Raw genomic sequence first — 22611 nt, forward strand, 5'->3', positions numbered from 1 at the left:
ACACGGACTCCCATATGAAATCCTACCCCGATCAATGCAGGCCAGCGTGAGACGCTCTATTCCCGCTATCTCTAGTGACTTATCTTCGATCTGTTTTGCTTGCTCGGGCGCCGAGTCCCCGCTCTGGGCTATGTCCAGTTCGGCGACTCGGCGCTCGAGGATGTGGGCCCCTCATGCCCGTTTTTTGGGTTTTGTTACTAATATTTTTTTGTGGCTTTCGCCTATTGTTAATATTTTATTGATTTGTTTAGTGGCTGAAGCCGTTTTGAAGTTTTTTGTATATTTTTTTTTTGAGGGATGTCTGAAAATTATAAAAATCAACATTAATAAATATAATGAGATGCCAAAGGTGAGCAAGTTGTCTTCTTTTGATAGAGCTACGATTATCTAGCCTTTATTATATATTTACTAATATTTGTTGTTTGGGTCTCCTATGTTTCCATCTATGGTACACATCATACCTTAATATCTCTTGCAAGATTCGGTTTGGGTGGTCTTCTAGCTCAGCAAATTTTGTTCTGGCTTTTTCTTCCATAATATCCAGTACTCTTATTTGTTTTAGGTCTCTAAATAAGAACCGTTCGGCGACGTATCTGGGCACGTTTGCAGCTTCTCTGAGGCAGTTGTTGTGTGCCGCTTGTATCTTCTTTTTGTTACTTTGACTTATGTGACCCCATGCAAGAGATGCGTATGTAATTATTGGCAGTATAATGCTATTTATCAGTCTTAATTTTGTTTTCATAGCTAATTTGCTTCTTCTTCCTGTGAGTCCTCTTATTGCCGATCTGGCCGCTGCTGTTTTCTGGACTGTTGCGTTGACATGTGATGTGAATGTAAGACCTTGGTCCATTGTGACTCCTAAATATTTAACTTCGTTTTGCCATTCGATGGGTCTGTCTTGCAATGTTAGCTGTTCTTCTGGGTTATCTCTTCTCTTTTTGAAGTTAACCGCTTGGGTCTTATCTGGATTTATTGCTATTTTCCATTGGATACTCCATTCTTCTATTGTATCCAATGCCGTCTGTAGATTTCTTACAGCTATATCTAGGTTCATGTGTTTTGCAGCAATTGCAGTGTCGTCTGCATAAAGGCTGATCAATGTTCCGGGTGTTCTTGGAACATCTGCTGTATATATGCTATACAGAAGGGGTGATAAAACTGCCCCCTGTGGTACTCCAGCTTCCGGCATTCCGTGTTCTGATAGAACTGGTCCTATCCGGACCCTGAACTTTTGGTCGCTTAGGTACGAGGAGATGAGTTTCGTCATGGCCCCGCTGTATCCATAATCTCTCATTTTGTATGTCAGTCCTTCATGCCACACTCTATCAAAGGCTTTGCTTACATCCAGAAAGGCTGATCCCGTATATTGTTGGTCATTGAATCCAGCTACTATATATTCGGTAAGTCTTAATGAAGTTCGCTGGAATGTTGAGCTCTGAATCCAAACTGTGATTCTGGGATTATGCCTAGCCTGTCTGTCTCTGATTGGAGCGGGGTTTGGATGACCCGCTCCACTATCTTACTGACTGCTGGAAGTAAGCTAATCGGCCTGTAATTTTGAGGAAATATGTGGTTCTTTCCTGGCTTGGGTATCATAATTACATGGGCTTCCTTCCATCGATTTGGGAAGAGCCTGTATCTTAGTATTGCGTTTGTTATATTTGTCAAATACACAACTGCTTTCGAGGGAAGATACTTCAGAGCTCTGTTAGTGATTTCGTCTGGACCAGGTGCTTTCTTTGGTGAACTTTTTCGAATCAGTTCACTTATTTCTCTTGGTGATGTGGGATTTATTATTTCTTCTTGTTCTTCGGGCGTTTCTAGTTCTGTTTCTTCGACTTCTTCGATAAAGTCTATATCTTCATCTTGGTGATGATTCAGTGTACACTCTCTTTCAAGTGTCCTTCTCATCACCTCGGCTTTATCTTCTTCTGTGTAGACGATCCCATTTTCTCCATGTAGTGGGGGAATGGGTTTTCTATCGTTTCTTAAAGTTCTTTGGAGCCTCCATATTTCTTGCATATTTTGGCTCCTTTCCTCCATTTCTTTTATGTAGTTTTTCCACTTTTGGCTTCTATGGTCTATTAGTGCCTGTTTGACTTGTCGATTCAGTCGATTTGCGCTATTTTTATCTTCCTGGTATCTTGTTCTTCTGGCTCTGTTTTTGGCTCTGTTCTTTTCCCTTTATTTCCTGATTTATGTCTCTAAATCTTCCCATATGAATTTCATATTCTTCTTCAGTAGTGCTATTTCTTAGTGCTTCTTTTATGATGTTTTCGAGCTCTAGGACTTTTTCCTCTATTTCTTGTGGATTGTCAATTGTAGGAATGTTTCCAATTCCTATGCTCACTAGGTGTTTGAAGTCAGACCACTTGGTTTTCTTTCTTTTCTTTGTTGTTTTGTTATCTTCTTCCCATGTACCTATTTCTATGAGTATGGGGTTGTGGTCTGCTGATCCTTCGTTTAAGGTTCGGATGTCTGTTTGTAGTCCTAGGCTTTTGGCCACTACTATATCTAAATGGGTTGGTAGAGCATTTCCAGGAAAGTATGTTGGTTCGATGGGCCCAATCACCATGGTGTCTTCGTTGTTCACTAGATAATTATTCAGTATTCTACCGTTTCTGTTTGTAGCTCTATCGTTCCAGTTAGGGGATCGGGCGTTTAGGTCTCCTATTATTATGGACGGTTCTTCGGCGTTCAGGAACGTATTCAGGTCGTCGTCGTTTAAAGGATCTGTTGGCCTTACATATGCTGAAGTGATCCTTATTTCACCTTGTCTCATCTGGACTTTTATTGTTGTTGCTTCCATAGTGTTTAGTGGTGGCGTATGTTGTAATGTATGATTTATTCCTTTTCTCACTAGGATAGCAGTTCCTCCTGAATTTGCTCTGTGGTCGTTCCTGTAGATGTCGTATCCTGGAAACTTGATATTGATGGTATGAGTTAGTTTAGTTTCTTGCAATGCTACGACATCCATTTCATATCTATTTATTAATTCGTCCAGCACGTTTGTATTAGTTCTTATGCCGCCTGAATTCCAGGAGCCTATCTTCAGGTATCCCCTAGTTTCGTGCCTTAGTTCAGTGCTATTTTTACATTTTTAATCGCTTCACTTACCGTTTTTATGACTAGCTCTTCTATCATCGTGGCCAGTCCTTTTTGTTGTTCTTTTGAAATTAATATGGTCTAATCTGTTGTTGGGTTTTGTGTTGGTTTGGTGATTTGGGCGTACGATTGCCCATTGTTTCTTTTAGGTTGTTGTGTTCTGTTTTCTGTTGTTATTTGTCTGGGTCTTCCCCAGGCAGGTATCTTTGGGCATCCTCTATAACTTGCCGGGTGTTGCCCTTGGCAATTAGCACATTTTGCTTTTTGTTCTGCTGGAATTTGGCAGAATTTACTCTTGTGATTTTCTCCGCACTTTACGCACCTGGAAGTGCGGCAATTGGTGGAAGCCCTGGCAATTAAAACATTGAGTTGGTCCGTTGCTCTTTCTTAGATCTTCTATTACTACTCTCATGTAAATAAGGTTGGTAATTTTCTTGGCTTTGGGTACGTCTTCTTTTTCCACTGTAATTATAAACATTCGCAGAGATTTTTTGTCTGCCTTCCTAGACTTCATGTTTGTTACGTTAATTGTATTTATTTCATGTTTATTTGTTAGTTCCGTTTGTATATCTATAGGTTTTGTATTTGAGGGAAGTCCTCTAATAACCATTTTGGGCTTGATATCTTCGTCTAATGGGAAGGCGATCCACTGAATTTTGATTTCTTTGTTATAATCTTCCAAGATATGGGTAAATTTTCTATAATCTTCAGGGCATTTTGTTTGAATGAATGTTTCTCTTCCGCTTTTGGAGATTTTATTGTCTGTGTATATCTTTTGAGTTTCAGCAATTTTCAATATTGTTCCTGTTTCGTTTACTGTTTGTAGTGTTATGACGGGTGGTTTTGGTTTAGACCTGTTTATAGTGCTTTCTTGATTGTTTTGTTCGGTGATTAGGATATTATCAATTTCGCTTGTTTCCATTGTCTCTTCCCTGCCCTTATTCGGTAGGGAAGGAAATAGTTCTTGTACCTTAGATGTTGATGGCACGCTGTTGTCTTTTCCGACCTTTTTTGGCAGGGAAGGGAAATCTTCATTTGTTTTTGTTGTGGGTGTTATGGGTAAATTTTTTGTATTTGCGATGTTATTATTAGTATCTTCAATTTTTTTCTTTGGGATTGCTGTCATCGATTTTTTTTCATTTATTTGTATATCGGTTGTCTGGTTTTCGTTTTTAAGTTCGTCGAATCTTTTATCTATAGTTTCGATTACTTTTTCTTGAGAGTTTATTATTGTATTTTGTAGTCCATTGATTTTTTCATTCAATTGATGGATTTGGTTTCTGAGATTTTTTAATTTCTTCGTCCTTTTCTTTTAGTTGCTTTTTCATTTCAGCCACTGAATCTTCATCTTCCTGAGTCTCATTCGGCCTTTGACGTTTTGCTGCCTTCTTATTTTTGTTTCTAGTTTTATTTTTCTCTACTATTTCTGATTCGTGTTCTGGTTCCATGTTGTTCTGTTTTTTCTTTTCCGCTATGGCCTTAGGTGTTTTAGAAACGCCGTTTAGGCATTGCACGTTAAATTTTCATTATTTTGATCAATATCAATATCAGAATTATCAAACAGCGGAAGATTTGAATAAATATTTGGACTTACCTCCATCGGTCCTCTTTATAATTGTTTTTTTTTAACTTACTTTTCTGCCCCACGAAATGTATACCTATTTTTGAGATATTCGATGTTGTACAAACTCGTCGGCAGCCTGTCTGATCCTTCAAAAAGGTTTAGAACTTCGAAATATTTAAAGTTTTGGAAAGAACTTTTTAAATACGTCTTTATAATTTGGATTCGCCTTTACCCAATATTATTTGGGGAAATTAATTCAGTTGTGTCGTAATATATCTACATTGATTGGAGATCCTTGCTGTATATAATGAAGATACTTTGTATTCTTTGGTAGATAGTTGTCCAAGTGTTCTTCTTCTTCTTCTTGTGCCACTCCTATCGGAGATTGGACAACAAAAGTTCATTAGTGGTGCAGTCAAACCACTTTCTCAAATTCCGCAACCATGACATTCTTCTACGGCCTGGATTCCGTTTTCCTTCTATTTTCCCTTGCATTATATTTTGAAGTAATGCGTCCAAGTGTTAACGCTTTTCAAATGTTGCCCAAGACAGTCTTCCACAGATTGTCATCTTCATCTTCTTTACTACTCTATATCGTCGTTCATTTTTGCAGTAATGGTTGCCTTGTTTGATTGATGGTAGCTTTGTTCACTTAGGATTATTGATTCACGTGATTTTGTTTCACGTTCTTATGCCGCGTCCGCATTGGTAAATTTTTCGTGCGTATTGAACTAATGTTTCGTCGCAAGAATTTGCGCCGCAAACTTTTACCAGTGAAGACGCGATGCTCAAATTATTTGATCTTCGCTCGAAAACCTACAACTGACGGAGCGTGTGCGTTGTGTGAGTCGAAAATAAATGCGTCCGGTTTATGCGACGAATACGTCCACACTAACATAATTTACCTCGAGCACGCAAAAATTTGCAACGAACAGCTGGTTCTACGCAAATTTTTACCAGTGAGGACGCGGCATTACTCGACGAAAAGAATATAAAATTATGGTGATTGCATTGTTGATGTTTTAGTGGAATATAAAAATATTCCTAGCATCGCGCATCGCCCTGAATGGCCTGATAAATCTTGGGATTACAGTTTACTTGAATAGCTATCGACACCAACTTTTTTATTTTTTAGTTAGAGGGCGCTATATGCATACTTTGGTAATTATTTCACTATATTTGACATTCTACTCAGCGCGTTTTGATTCAGTTCAATCTTCTTACAAGTGTCTCTGATGACGGATAGATCCAGAAACGCGTGTAAGAGAATGGTAAGAGACTCGAATGAATCGAAACGCATATTTGTTTCGATTATTGGTAAGTTTAAGGTATTGTATTAAAAAAAGTAAATATTAGTACAGTAAAATGTGTTTACCTTGTCCACAACGGTGATATTACCGCCGAAGCCGGCTGCCCGCTGGGCGGCCCACCCGGCATAGCTCGGTTCACCCATTACGGACATTATTTAATATGGCACTGAAACAAACAAAATTCAACATTAATGAAATTTACTTACTACTGTTTTTAAACTAAATAAAAACTTTATTTTAAGAGTAATAGTCTAGGACCAAAAGGAGGTTTCGTGGCCGATTGAGGTCCATGAGATTTTACAACTGATTTGTATGTATTCTGCTCCTCTGAATCCGAATCTTCAACATGAGAATCCGAAATTTTGGGAAGGAATTTGTTATTAATAATTTAATTTTATAAATGTTTATAACTAAACTAATAAAGAAATACCCTTTTTCTTTCTTTTCTTCTTTAAGTACCGTCTCCCAATCGGAGGTTGGATATCATCTTCACTATCTTTACTCTATCTACCGCTGTTCTAAAGAGTTCTTTAGAACTGCATTTAAACCAGTCCCTGAAATTCTTCAACCATGACACTCTCCTTCTTCCTATACTCCTTTCTCCTCTTATCTTACCCTATATGATCAGTCTTAGCAGTTCATACCGCTGTCCAGTGGCGTAACAAACTCCGTCGGGCCCCCCAGCAGAATTGGAAATGGGGCCCCCTTTAAAAAATTACTAAATGCGACATGTGTAACAAATACCTATATGTGTTACGGCCCAGTAAGTCAACGTAAAATATGGCGATACCGTGTAATTTTCAGTGTCACCACCGAAGTAGTTAACTCAAGACTTTTCGAGTTATTTATGAGTAAAAATGTTGATTGCTCAACAAAAAATCCACATTTTTAGGCGATTTTTCGCAAATAGTTCAAAGAGTAAGTATTCGATCGAAAAGAATATTGTTAGCAAAAACGTATCTAGATTATAAAAAAAATGAAACAAAAATGAAGTCTATCGACTCAGTAAAAGAAAACTTGTAGCTCATAAAAAGTTTTTCTTATTCGTCAAATTCCAAATTGAATATTTCAACGTGAAATAACCAAAAAATGAATTACTGTTTCGGGAAACTCATTAGAACTTTTTAAGAGTGTTTAAAAGAAGCTTTATTTTTTACAAAAGTTTTTAGCATCAAAACTAAGCCAGTTACGCTCAAAATACAGTTAATCCCATTTTTTGGTAAAAAATTGTGAAAATCTCCCCCTATTTAGCACCCCAAATGAAACTAATCATTATCGCCTTACAAATTACCTAACTTTTTTATAGGACCTGTAAGTTTCACTGGTTCAAAGTGCTTATATTTTTAAAAGGGTTCTAGTTGAAGGGCTTGAAAGAGTATGCAAATTTTAAACAGCCATGTCTTAAACAATTTTTGTCTTACAGAAAAACAAAATAAAACCAAAATATTTATAAAAGCAAGACCTACCTACATTTCTTTACTCTTTGAGATTTTTCGTATCACTAATACTTTTTAAGTTATTTTGAAAAAAAGGCGTTTTTCCAAAATAAAAAACTTTTAGATTTTTTCAAAAATAATAACTTCGAACCGGTCAAACTTACAGATCATATAAACAATAAATATTTAAAGTAAATGGTAAAGCGCTAATGATAAATTTTATTTGGGGTGCGAAATAGGGGCAGATTTTCAAGATTTCTTTTTTAACAAAAAAGGGGCTTACTTTATTTTGAGCGTAACTTGTATAGTTTTGGTGCTAGAAACTTTTATAAAAAATAAAAATAAAAATGAAAATAAAGCTTTTTTTTAAACATTTCAAAAAAGTTTTAAGAGTTTTTCCCGAAAATTGCTTCATTTTTTGGTTATTTCAGGTTGAAATATTCGATTTGGAATTGGACAAATAAGAATAATTTTTTATGAGCTTCAACTGTGCTTTTACTGTGTCGATAGACTTCATGAATAAGTACACCATTTTCTGTATCTTAAAAGCTACATTTTTGCTACAAATATTTTTTCGATATCTAATAGATATTTAATTTGATAAATACTTATTTTTGAGTTATCTGCGAAAAACCCGTCTGAAAACGTTGTTTTTTTTTTGAAAAATAAACATTTTCACTCGCAAATGACTTGAAAAGTATTTGCATAGATAAGCAACTCTATATAAGAACAAAAGTTGGTTATAATTAGTCAATTTATACATTTCCGGACTTATTGTAACGTATGTTTTTCACCCTAAGGAGGGGTGTCACCCACCGAAGTAAAAGCAACCAACGGCATAAATCCAACTTAGAAGTGGAGTGTAACTAAAACCCAAATCCAAATTGTCAAGCAAATACGTCCGTCGTGACGCAGATAATTTCACTTAAAAACTGTCATTTACTGAGCTATTGGTATATTCATGCATTGTTTATGACGACTTACATTTTTCATCTTTATTGTTATAGAATAAAATAGAACAAAAATTACTAAATGATTACATTAGTATTATTCTATGAGATGAACAACTTTCTTCGTGCACTATCTACTATCAGCGAATATATCTACAATTTTATTAATTCGGATGGACAACTTAATTTTCAATACTGCACTTCTTAAAAGACGAATGGTATGTACGCAGATAATATAACAACACATTTTTACATATTAGACAACAAGATGGGTCCCTTGACATATTTGGGCCCTCCCCGTAAGCTTCATGCTGCGGGGGCCTCTGTTACGCCTCTGGATAATTGTATCGAAATACTAAACATAGGTAAAGATTAAAGAGAAACCCCATTTCTAGATTTAGAAATATTGTCCCAAAATTCGGCAAATTGCAAATCGCAAATCTTTCAATAGTCACGTACAAAGCATTACAGTTTATTGTCGTTACCATAAAATTTCGGTAGGCCGGAAGGGATTAAGTTTCTAGATATTATGAGATGATTCACTTGGGAAATACGTCTATTTAGAAATGTACGTTTTTAATTTTAAATACACAACGTAAAATAATATAACAATAACAGATTTTTACATAATATCAGATGACAAGATGGGGCCTCTAAGCGATTTGGCCTCCCCGCAAACTTCACGCTGCGGGGGCCTCTGTTACGCCCCTGCCGCTGTCCCCTCATTAGGTGTCCCAGATATTTTAACTTTCTTATTTTTATTGTGTTTATAATTTCGTATTCTTTGTCCATTTTTCACAATACTTCCGAGTTAGTTTTTTTCTGTGTCCATGCTATTCTATGCATCCTCCTGTAACACCACATTTCAAAGAACCGTAGCTTATTTGTGTTCTTGCTTCAATGTCCAGCTTTCAAGTCCATATTGCAGTATTGAAAACACATATCATTTCAAAGCTCTTACTCTCAGTTCTAATCTGAAGGGGTAAGAACCAAAAGGATCTAAGTGCCAGTATGTTCGTTTGGAGATATTCAATGTTAAAGTTAATTGCTTATTGTAAAATCTATGCAGATATTTCATATGGGGATTTTAAGGAAAAAAACGCATAATATATTTAATTGTTTAATTACGTTTCACATAATGTTGTTACTTGCTTGTTTGTTTAAAAAAAAAGTCATTAGACCTCTTTGGTTCTATTTTTTCTTTAGATTTTTTTTAGAAAACGATGATTTCCCAATAAGAAAACTTTATTGTACATAATCAATAGTAAATATTATAAAAAATATTAATTATCATAGTCAGCGTAAATGTCAGATCATTATTTTCTTCTTGGACATTTTCCTCCATTTTAGTTTCCGTCGTCGTCGTTGGCTTACTTTCTGTTGCATTTTTTTTCTTTTTGGGTTGATAGGCCATATTTTGGTAAAAAGTATGACGAACTGGGGGAATAAAAGGCAACAGCTGAATAAGATTTTCTTACTTAGCATATGGAATTTCCAAAACGGCTCTATACAGGTGTTGGTTTACAATTTCCAGACATTTTGGTCTACCTACGTTAAGTAATGAGCACTTTTCAGATTGGAAAGCAAGGCAATTATTTGGATGCCTCGTTGTATGGAACAAAAGGAATAAAAAGTTTTCATGTCTGTACTCAAACCACACGATTTCTCACCATTTTATTGGTGGCTTTTCCATATCTTTTTTTGGATCACACATGAGCCTATGAAGGTAATCAAAGTCAAGAAAATCATTTTGTTCCAAACTTCCAAACATCTTCCAAAAAGACTTTTTGGAAGTTTTGGAAAACTATACTGAACTTGCAAAAACAACGTGGATAAGAATCAACAAAAACTGACAATAATCAGCGGCATAGCGGTCTAAGCGCACTTGGATCACTTTGCCACTACTGAAAAGAGAACATCTGTAAACCGAATTTCTTCCCTTACCAAGAGATGGCGCAGAACGTTTAAAAATCAATTGGATCATTTTGCCAGCAAGTAATGTTTAGTTTTAACTTTCGATATATTATGCGCTTAACTCATTTTTTAAAAAAATTTCACTTAGATCCTTTTGCCGATCCTTAGATCCGTTTTCATTTTACAAATCCATTTCTTGCTGTTTGTATCCTAGCTCTTATTTCTGTCGTTTGATCATTATTGTCTGAAATCCAGGTTCTTAGGTACTTGTATTTATCAACCTTTTCTATCGGTACATTTCCCAAATGTATGTTTGTTTGTATATTTGTTTTCTTTGTTATTATCATGCATTTGGTCTTTTTTATATTCATTTTTGTGCTTCTTTAAAAATGGCTTTACTATATACTATATATGTACATTAAATAGTAAGGGTGACATAATACATCCCTGCCTACCTCCTCTCCTGATTTCAATTTCTGGACTGGGTTCGTTATCTATTACAATTTGTGCTCTTTGATTCCAGTAAAGGTTTGTTATTATTCGTAAGTCCATTTTGTCTATGTTTTTTGTCTTTAGAATTTGGACTAATTTTTCATGTCCTACCTTGTCAAATGCTTTTTCAAAATCAACGTAACAAACATGCACATCCACATTCATATCCATGCATCTTTGAGCTAACACATTAAAAACAAATAACGCCTCCTTGGTTCCTAGTCCTTGTTTCAGTTTTTTATTTATACGACCATGTATTATTTTCAAAAATAATTTGAGAATGTGACTTATTAATGATATTGTTCTGTATTCACTGCAATCTTTAGCGTTTGTATTTTTAGGGATAGCACAAAAGGTGGAGAGTAACCACTGTTTGGGTATGTGTCCTGTTTTGTACACTGTATGTATTAAATAAGTCTACTAGAATGTCTAAGGTTTCATCATTTATGCATTTTAAGACTTTTACTGGGATTTGGTCTGGACCTACAGCTTTACCATTTTTGCTGTTTTTTAATGCCATTGTAATTTCCTCCTTTAAAATCTTTAAAACCATTAGTCCAGAGAAATAAGATTTTTCTCGTGACACATCCCCCTCCAGGCCGAAAACAAATTTTTTGAGTAGTATGGACATCTATATTAATAACCTATATGTTTCCTGCAGCCGATTTTGATGATATACATAGTTATAAACAAATGAAGATCAAAAAACAGTAAATTGTTGCTTTTTTCGTCTATAACCGAAAAGTTAAGCATTTTAAACAGATTTGCGAATAAGAACCTCATAATTCGTCTAAAAAATTTCAATATGACGTTCGCTGAATATGTATATCTTTATTGGTTGCTTAGAAAATTGCAAAATAAATCATAAATTTTGAGTTTTTATAAATATTCATAACTTATGTAAAAATTAACTTAGAACCTTCTTAGTACACGAGTTGCTGAGACTTCTGGTGCTTAAATTATATTTTAAATTTCAAAGCAATTGGTCAAATAGTTTAAAAGTTATTTAATTTGTTTTTTCCAAATTCATTTTTTTTGCAACACTACAAGTCAGAAAATTATGAGGTTACAGTAAGACTGCTGACAGTTTATGGAAGAAGAACACTTATACTATTGACTTAATTAAAAAAAAATGACAAAAAGTAATATTAAACAGTGTACAATTATTTTGCAAAAACACGTCGATTCTTTGCTTACTTATAAACAATTAGAATAACTTTTTAACCGTTACCCGTAGAAAAACTATTTTTTCATATTTGAAAAGACTGAATTTTTATACACATTTAAAAAGAAAAACAATTGTCCTAGGACACTTAGGGACGAAGTTAGCCCCCCCTTTTTTTAATTCATATATTTTTGCAAAATAATTTTGCAGTATTTAGAATTATTTTTTGTCATTTTTTTAAAATAAATTAATAGTATAAATCTTCTTCTTTCATAAACTATCCAAAGTATTACTGTAACTTCATCATTTTCTGACTTATACCGTTGGAAAAAAAAATTAATTTGGGATACACAAATTAAATACTTTTCAAACTATTTGACCAATTGCTTTGAAATTTAGGGTATGATTTAAGCACCAGAAGTCTCAGTATTTTGTGCAATAAGAACGTTCTAAGTTAATTTTTACATAAGTTATGAATATTTGTATAAACTCAAAATTTTTGATTTATTTTGCAATTTTCTAAGCAACCAATAAGGATAGACATATTCAGCGAACGCCATATTGAAGTTTTTTATACGGTTTATGAGTTTCTCACTCTCAAATTTGTTTAAAATACTTAACTTTTTGGTTATAGACGAAAAAAGCAAAAATTTACCGTTTTTTGATCTTCATTTGTTTATAAATATGTATATCATCAAAATCGGCTGCAGGAAACATATAGGTTATTATTATAGATGTCCATACTACTCAGAAAATTTGGTTTCGGCCTGGAGGGGGTTGTGTCACGAACAGGATATTTTTTCCCCTTATTTCTCTGAACTACATATCCTCTTCAACTTCCTATTTCCATCTGCTCTTTTCTGTTGTGTTTGAACAGTTCATTGCTATATTCCGTCCATCTCTTTAATTTGTCGTTAGCATTTAACACAAGTTTCCCATTTGTATCTTTCAGCATTTTCGGTTTTCTTATTCTATTGATGTGAGTTAATTCTTTAATTTTTTTATGTGTGCTAAAACTATCATGTCTTTTCTCTGGTATTCTTCTATTTCTGCGCATTGTTCTTTTAACCATTGTTATTTCGCCTGCTTAATTCTGTATTTTATTTGTTACTAAAAACTATTTATATTCTGCTTCTCCAGTCTAATTTTGCAAGTAATTTATTACGAATTTTGTGGGGTTTGAATCAATTTTTTTAATCTTTTGAGATACCTAATCCCCTTTTCGTGAATATCGTTCTCATCCTCTGTCATACCTAACATCTATCGGATTTCAATCAATTTTTTGTTCGTTTTGTCCATCTCCCTGTGTACATCTTGTTCAGTAATTATTATGTAACGAACTGTTGTTTGTCTCCTCTGACCTCTGACTACTTTAACGAATACCCAAATACATACTTTTCGTTCTATTTTTTTGGCTCTATTTTTGGAAAAGATTCATTACACCTAAGTTTGGTTAGATCAGTTAGCTTAAGTCTTAAGTTTAATTAAATCAAGTTAAGCTTATACCAGAGTAGGTTTATGGTGGATATTTATATTTAAATCTGTGAAAATATGGGCAAATATCAAATAGCTATTGATTGTATCATCTTCTTCTTCTTAAAGTGCCGTCTCCTCAATGGAGGTTGGCTACTACAATTGCAAAATCTTCTCTGCCTTCAGCTGTTCTTATTAGCTGTTCAAAATTTAGCCCTGTCCATTGTCGAACGTTTCTGAGCCACGATAGTCTTTTCCTTCCTAGTACTCTCTTTCCCTCGATCTTTCATTTCACTATAAGTTGAGCATATTGGTACTTATTATTTCTCAGTATGTGGCCTAGGTCTGATGTTTTTCTAACTTTTACTGTGTTGAAAAGTTCTCTTTCCTTGCCTATTCTATACAGCACTTCTTTGTTTGAGGTATGCGATGTCCATGGAATTTTGAGGAATCTCCGGTATATCCACATTTCAAAGGCTTGCAATTTATTTACGGTTGATGTTTTAATCGTCCATGTCTCAACTGCATAGAGAAGAGTCGACCAAACGTAGCCTTTGTATAAACGTAGTCGAATTTCGAGTTTAATTCGAGAATCACAAAGCAGTTTTCTCATTTTTTCGAAAGATTTTCTGGCCTGTTCTATTCTCGATCTTATTGCTAGATCACGATTTAGGCTGCTCTCGATTCAACATCCCAAGTACTTAAATCTATTGACCTGTTCTAAAATGTGCCCATGTATTGTACAAGGTTGAGGTTCGTTTTGGTTTTTTTGGATTGACATCACTTTGGTTTTTTTAATGTTTATTTTCATACCAAATTGATCACAGGTCGAGTTGGGCTCGTCGATGAGTCGTTGTAGACCCAAGTCGGAATCCACAATCAACACCGTATCATCGGCGTATCTGATGCTGTTGATATTTACGCCATTCACCTTGACTCCATACTTGGAATCCACCAATGCCTCTTTAAATAAAAACTCAGAGTAAAGATTAAACAGCAGAGGCGACAGAACGCCTCCTTGTCTAACTCCCGCCCTAATTTCCACTTCTGCGGATCCTAATCTACCTTTGATCCTAACTCTGGCGTTTTGGTTCCAGTACAAGTTTTTTTAGTAATTTGATGTCATTTCTATCTAAACCGACTTCTTGCAAACGTTCTAATAGTAGATCGTGTCTAAAGGTTTGCTCACTACGGAGAGCAAGGGATTGTATCCACGCTCCGACCCTTGCTCCCTGGTATTTATATTCGTGAATTCTCGCATTTAAAATAATGTATTTATTTTACATAGCGATCGAAACTATATTATCGATGGCTATGTAAGCTATGTAAAATAAATACATTATTTTAAATGAGAGAATTCACGAATGTAACGAATATAAATACCAGGGAGCAAGGGTCGGAGCGAGGATACAATCCATTGCTCTCCGTAGTGAGCACAACTTTACAGTCTTACTCTATATATGTATCTTACTCTACTTCGAGAAATATTATTCCTAACAAATTTACCACTTGCAAAAACCAAAAAACAAATAGCCCTGATTTATGAGCTATTTATGAGCTCTCATATTCCGCAAACTAAAAATTTTGAGCTCGTTCCACTGAGCAGGAATTTGATACATTAGTGGGGGGGGGGGGCTGAGTCAGCCCCCGACTACCAAAAAATAGGAATATTGAATCAGTTTTTGCGGCAGAATTACGAGCTATTTATGAGCTCTTGAAATTATATAGTTTCGATTTTTGAGCTCATCCCCTTCGCCCCCAAACAACCCTTTAATTGATTTAACTTAAGAGAAAAATGCTGAGAAAACTTAAAATATATCGTATTGCGGATATAATTCCTATAGCTTATATACTCTAAGAATATACTATTAAATCACGTGCATTTCGAATATTGAGCTACAACCCCTTCGCAAGAAAACCACCCTATCTTCCCGGCTTAAGAGAAAGTTGTACTTAAAATGCATTAAACTAATTATTTGGCGACTACATATCATTGAATAATTTATAAGCTTCCAAACTATGCGCATTTAGATCAGTAAATTGCAATTTATTTTGTATAGTGCAGTCACTGAAGGTAAAAATAAACGATTACCTTCAATTTCGGTGAACCTTCATCGATTTTCACGAAAATTGGTAAGTGGTTAGAGGATACGTCAAGAAACAAAGGTGACATGGTACCACCTTGCGCCTTTACCCTGAGGGTGGATACCGCCCCTTCTCGGGGGTGAAAATTATTTTATTAAAAATAACTGCACAAATCAATAAAAGAACAAATTAAAAGCAAAATTTATTATATAAAGTTAATAAAATAAGTCAATACTTTTTAAGTTATTACAGATCAAAGATTTTAATTATTCGTGAAAAAAATGCATGTTATGAAGCGGTTTTTCGTAAATCACTGAAAAACTGTAAGTTTTTACAAAAAAGTTAATAGTAGTTTAATTCGTATAGCTTATATTCTAAGAATAAACTCTTAAATCACACGCCTTTCGATTATAAAGCTACAACCCCTTTGCAAGAAAACCATCCCATATTCCCGGCTTAAGAGAAAGTTGTACTTAAAATAATTTAAATTAATTATTTGGCGACTACATATCGTTTAATAATTTATAAGCTCGCAAAATATACGCATCTCAATTATTGAATTGCCATTTTCTTTCCATAGTGCAGTCACTGAAGGTAAAAATCAACTATGACCTTCGATTTCGGTAAATCTCCATTCATTTTCACGACATAACAATAACAACTTGGGGTTTTAACCTGGGGTATATGTCACCCCTTCTCGTCGGTGAAAATTACTTTATTAAAAATAACCCCACAAATCGAGAGAGGATCAAATTGTAAGCAAAATTTGTTATATAATGTGATTAAAATAAATCAATACTTTTTGAGTTATTAAAGATCAAATATTTTAATTTTTGTGAAAGAAAATGCATGCTTTAAAGCGATTTTTCATAAATAACTCAAAAACTGTAATGCATTTTATAACACTTAGGTACTAAATACTTGTTAAAGTACTTAGAAGCTATCAAAAATTTAGCTCCAGAAAAAGTTGATAGCATCAAAATCCGCTCACCAATTTTCGTGAAAATGAATGGAGATTTACCGAAATCGAAGGTCATAGTTGATTTTTACCTTCAGTGACTGTACTATAGAAAGAAAATGGCAATTCAATAATTGAGATGCGTATATTTTGCGAGCTCATAAATTATTAAACGATATCTAGTCGCCAAATAATTAATTTAAATTATTTTAAGTACAACTCTCTCTTAAGCCGGGAATATGGGATGGTTTTCTTGCGAAGGGGTTGTAGCTCAATAATCGAAAGGCGCGTGATTTAAGAGTTTATTCTTAGAATATAAGCTATACGAATTAAACTACTATTAACTTTTTTGTAAAAACTTAATTTTCAGTGATTTACGAAAAACCGCTTCAAAACATGCATTTTTTTCACGAATAATTAAAATTTTTGAGCTTTAATAACTTAAAAAGTATGGACTTATTTTAATAACTTTATATAATAAATTTTGCTTATAATTTGTTCGTTTATAGATTTGTGCAGTTATTTTTTATAAAATAATTTTCACCCCCGAGAAGGGGCGATATCCACCCTCAGGGTAAAGGCGCAAGGTGGTACCATGTCACCTTTGTTTCTTGAGGTATCCTCTAACCACTGACCAATTTTCGTGAAAATCGATGAAGGTTCACCGAAATTGAAGGTAATCGTTGATTTTTACTTTCAGTGACTGCACTATACAAAATAAATTGCAATTTACTGATTTAAATGCGCGTAATTTGGAAACTTATAAATTATTAAATGATATGTAGTCGCCAAATAATTAATTTAATGCATTTTAAATACAACTTTCTCTTAAGCCGGGAAGATAGGGTGGTTTTCTTGCGAAGGGGTTGTAGCTCAATAATCGAAATGCACGTGATTTAATAGTTTATTCTTAGAGTATATACGCTATAGGAATTATATCCGCAATACGATATATTTTAAGTTTTCTCAGCATTTTTCTCTTAAGTTAAATCAATATAAGGGTTGTTTGGGGGTGAAGGGGATGAGCTCAAAAATCGAAACTATATAATTTCAAGAGCTCATAAATAGCTCGTAATTCTGCCGCAAAAACCGATTCAATATTCCTATTTTTAAGTAGTGGGGGGGGGGCTGACTCACCCCTTCCCACTAAAGTATTAAATTCCTGCTCAGTGGAACGAGCTCAAAATTTTTAGTTTGCGGAATATGAAAGCTCATAAATAGCTCATAAATCAGGGCTATTTGTTTTTTAATTTTTGCAAGTGGGAGGGGGGGCAGCTCAACACGGGTAATATTTTCAATTCAATATTAAAAAAATGGTGTATATCTCATGTTGATCGCATATTACTTAACAGTTAACCCTACAACGATATCATTGGTAGAGCAAAAATAAATTAGTTTCTATCCATCTATTGTTATGTTTGTTTTCATCATCATCGTCATTGAGGTGACAGCCAGAGTTGAGCCTCGACCTTCCTAATATGATTCCTCCAACTTCTTTCCATCTCAAGCTTGACCCACCTCTTTGTCTAGTCTAGATTTTTGAGCTTCGATAATAAAATACGCTGTGCGGGGTAGCTTTCATTTATTTTGGTTACATGTCCTTCCCACCGCAGGCATCTAATTTTGATTGTCACAACTATATATCTAGTTGGAACAACTATATCTTCAGCATCCATCGACGAATCCACATTTCCAATGTTTCAATTCTGTTTCAAAAGAAAAGTCTTTGATCAGTGTGTGTTGCCAGTACTTACCTATGGTGCAGAAACTTTAACAACAACCAAGAAGGTAAGAAATAAAACTTGTGTTACCCAAAGAGCCATGCAATGCTCAATGTTAAGCATATCTCGTCGGGATCGAATTACGAACAGGGAGATAAGACGGAGAATTGAAGTGACGGATGCAATAGAAAGAATTATGACCCTAAAGTGAAACTGGGCTGGACACATAGCTAGAATGTCGGTTAACAGATGGATACAGCGAATAATACACTGGAGACCAAGACAAGAAGCATATCGAAGTAGAGGTCGTCCGCCAACCAGATGGTCTGATGACATAACACCGATCGACAAAAACTGGATGCAAACAGCACAAAACGGAAATGCATGGAATAGACTGAGGGAGACCTATATCCAGCAGTGGATAGATCCGGGTTGAGTGATGATGATGATATGTTGTTTATTTGGGTTTATATGACTGCGGACACTAAATCCATTCGCCAATGATGATATGTTATAAAATGCATTGTTTTCCCGATATTTAAGCTTGAATACTTAGACACAGAATAGGAATAAATAGTGACTTAGATTTGAGTACTCACCGAAAAAAATATACATTCAATTACCTATAACTCACTTTGAATTAGGTAATAGGTTTTTCAAGTAAAAAATTTATTCGGTTTTTTATTAGCTTCAATTTCGGTAAGCATAACTTTTTTGTAAAAACTTGTAGTTTTTGAGTTATTTATGAAAATCCGCTTTAAGACATGCATTTTCCTTCTATCGATTTATGGGGTTATTTTTAATAAAATAATTTTCATCGCCAAGAAGGGGTGGCATCTACCCCCAGAGTAAAGCGCAAGTCGGCATCATGTCACTTTTTTCCTTGAGGTATCCGATACCTAACCACTCACCAATTTTCATGAAAATAGATGGAGGTGCAACGAAATCGGAGGTATAATAGCTCATATTCACCTTCAGTGACACTATTAGGTCCAATGGCGTACTCAGCATGGTTCTGCAGGTTCCGCGGAACCAAGGCCCGGGCCCCGCAGGGGCCCGCTCTAAAGCGCTTTTTGCTTCTTTTGTTTCTAATTTGATGGGGACATTTTGAACTACACAAGTACACACTACGAAATGTAACTGCTTAATAAATTTTAATTTTTGTGTAGGTACTTAATAATAAAAACTAAGAATAACTATTTATCAAAAAATTTTAAATCAAAATTTATTAAGAAACACAGGGAACGCTTTTGTAAGATTCCTTGCTCGTTTTACCTGCTTGACGAAGTCATTGTTTAAAGACTAACCGCTGGTGCCTGCCTACACGTGCTAACTCAAATACTTGTTATTTTTTATATTAGCACGATCCATGAATAAGTTGTAGGTAAACTACAAAGTTGCAAAAATTCGGAAACTGAGATATTCAATGCAAGTTTTATACGGTGAGTCATAAAAATAATCCCAATATATTAGGCTAGATTCTAGATGCTCGATATTGGTGTTATATAATGTGAGTTTTTATTGGGCGGGTGGGCACGCATCTAAACTGGAACCATGGCCCGCTGATCTATCGGTACGCCACTGATTAGGTCTTAACGGCATGTTTTGCGTAAAAATAAATAATATACTTAATAAAAACACCACAAATAAAAAGTATATGCACTCACCCTAGATCGGATCACAGTCAGAGAATATAAGCACGGTTAGAGTCAATCAGGTTAAGACTTTTTACATTAAATACTATCGGAAGACGCGCTTGGGCTCGACTCGAATTACGATGGTTGTAAGTATCTTTTATAGCATTTTCCGAGGAAACACGTCTTACACCCCTAATTCAATAAACACAAATCTCTTTGTTTTTAAGGATTCCTTTAAGGGTACCTTTAATGGAATTACGATTCTTATTCTTATTCTAATAGAGAAAATTAAAATTATTAGTCAAGGTTAGACGTTTATACAGGATGAAAGGTTTGTATTTTTGTACCGGTTATGTTGAAATTAAATTTTGTAACAGTACAATAAGAAACTTATTCTACCTCATAAATCATCTTGCAATAAGTATGTCTGCACAAGACACATATACAGCAATTATTTAATATAGGTACACTTTTAGAAAGTTTTAAGTTTTTATTTAAGTTAAAATAAAAATGTATACCATTTTTATTCAGTTACAATGCGAAAGCAAAACTGTCTTATTTTTCACTTAGAACAGAGAGCGCAATCCAGCACTCTAAATCGACGATTTTCGACTCCAATTGGAGTCATCATCAGAGAGGAGTAGGTTTGCTGTTCTCTACCCCAAGTCACACACACACACACACACGCCTACATCCCAGCTCCTAGTGGCGTGTGTGTACCATATTTCTATGGGACCAACATGTCCGAAGATAAAACCGGTCTCGGTCCAGAACTCTGTTCTGGACCGGTATCTATCTGATCCCCAAGCTATGCCACCATCCCTCCCCATCGCATGAATAACCAATGGGGAGGCTATGTACTGAAAGTTACGTTGGATGTCTTGGGAAAAGAAACATCTTCTGTTTATCTTTGTTGTGGTTAAGCCACCTGATTTTAGGGGTAGCTAGATGAGCTTTTTTCCCTAAGAATGACTGAAGTTAAATTTTGAACAATTACTTTGGGATCTGTGTCCCGAAAAAGTGTGTGCCCGAACAGAGAGTCACCAACCTGAGTTGATGTCTCTCTGTCCGGAAATGTGTGCTCGATCACTCAGCCGCCGATTTGGCAAAAACGAGTTTTTGGTCTCCTCGCCGGCTGGGTGCCCGAAGACGGTCTGGCCATTGATCCCGTGCTTGTCGCACACGACCTCAATGCTCAGGTTTCGCGGGTTGGTGCCTGAAGGACACTTTGCCTGAATGCCAGAAGGGCCTTGGCCCGAGGGGCATATTATTGTGTATGGGTTAGTTAACGGTTTCAGCATCTATTCTATCTAAGGTGTCTTAGTTGCATAACAGATAGGTTGTTAGTTTAGGTATAGTTAAAGTCATAATAGAAGGAAGGAAGGAAGGAAGGAAGAAATGGGTGCAGTGTGCATTCCCAAGTGTATACTGCTTTCACACACCCCGTGTATATATTTTTGTGGTTTTGTTTTTTAATAAGTGTAACAGGTTAGTATAAAATGAAAATAACTAAAATAAGGAAATATGAATACTTGTTGGGTAGGATTTATGGGCATATTTTTGGTGAACTAGGCTCGTTTTATATATATTTATATTATTTTTAAAATTTTTTTTTATTATTTTTTTGGGGCCTATCTGTTATCGCGTCGTCGGGTGTTGTGTAGCCATCTTATCTTTGTGGTCTTTCAGGGCCCTCCCTGTATCCAGCAAGCTGTTGTTTAGGCCGTCTATGTACAATCCTCACATTTGGGTCGTATTCAGTCAGTTCTCTAAGCGTTCGGCTCGGATGGTGTCTAAGTTTACTAAAGATATCATATGCATGCTCGTCCATCATGTTCAGGACTCTCTTTTGCTGCGAATCTCTATATACGTACCTTAGAGGCACGTACCTAGGAATTTTAAGAGCCTCCCTAATCATGTAGTTCTGGACTGATTGAATCTTTTTTCGATTCGTTTTGCATGTATGCCTCCATGCCGCTGAGGCATATGTGAGGGACGGTAAAATGATGGCGTTTGCCATTCTGATTTTAGTTTTAAACCTTAGTTTACTTTACCGCCCTATTAACGAGGAGAGTTGGTTTTTGCGGATTTTAGCCTTGTGTACCGCTTGTTTCACGTGCTCTGTGAATGTTAGCCGGTGATCAAGCGTGACTCCGAGATATTTAGCAGTGTTTGCCCATTCAATTTCTGTATTGAATAGGGTTAGTGCCCCGTTAGGCTGCCCTACTCGTTTTTTGTACATGACAGCCTGTCTCTACCCCAAGTGACTACTATCATTGTTTGATTTGCGTGTATAGATATATTGCTATGTGGAAATGCGATCAATGATTGTCCCCGTTTAGGATTTCGTCCTCTTCAGGGTTTGTAGTGAATGTATAGTGTTGGCAGCAAAAGCAAACAGTCCGAAAAACACACTGGGGCAAGCGCCGTGTCCTGGTGTTTTTGGATCCTGGGTTATGCCGGACGGTGGTGTCCAGAAGGCTAAGAAGTCAACAGAGAAGAAAGTTTGATGGATTGTTGTTAGTTCCATAGACATTTACGTGTACTGTCCGTGCTTTGCTCTCGACCAGTCTCCCTAGAAACCATTGTACAACGACAGGCGAACCTGCGTCCCTCGTCGGCGGTCAGGAGGTGGCTTTGAGCGCGGCGTGGACAGTGTGCGTTCAAGTGGAGAAAATAGTTGCGGCTATTTTCTTGGGACAAACAGGTATAATTGTGCAATGAAGTTGGGAAACCGCAAAAAACCAACTTCTCCCTGTTCGGGGTAGGGAAGAGGAGATGTTAAAGGTGGGTACGGTAGG

At 35.6% G+C, this 22611-nt stretch overlaps 1 protein-coding gene across 1 annotated transcript in view; it reads right to left on the bottom strand.

Annotated features, from left to right (window-relative positions):
- Nucleotides 1-19995, bottom strand: part of LOC126881278 (rhodopsin) — a 70653-nt gene extending 50658 nt beyond the window's left edge. Inside the window, exons 1-2 of the mRNA XM_050645470.1 lie at nucleotides 19841-19995; nucleotides 6045-6145 (exon numbers count right to left, since the gene is read on the bottom strand). Of these exons, the coding sequence (XP_050501427.1) occupies nucleotides 6045-6131 (87 nt within the window). The 5' untranslated portion in view covers nucleotides 6132-6145; nucleotides 19841-19995. The remainder of the gene's footprint in view (nucleotides 1-6044; nucleotides 6146-19840) is intronic.
- Nucleotides 19996-22611: the final 2616 nt, after the last annotated feature.

This window comes from Diabrotica virgifera, chromosome 3 (assembly GCF_917563875.1).
Source record: "Diabrotica virgifera virgifera chromosome 3, PGI_DIABVI_V3a".
Taxonomy (NCBI): Eukaryota; Metazoa; Arthropoda; class Insecta; order Coleoptera; family Chrysomelidae; genus Diabrotica; species Diabrotica virgifera.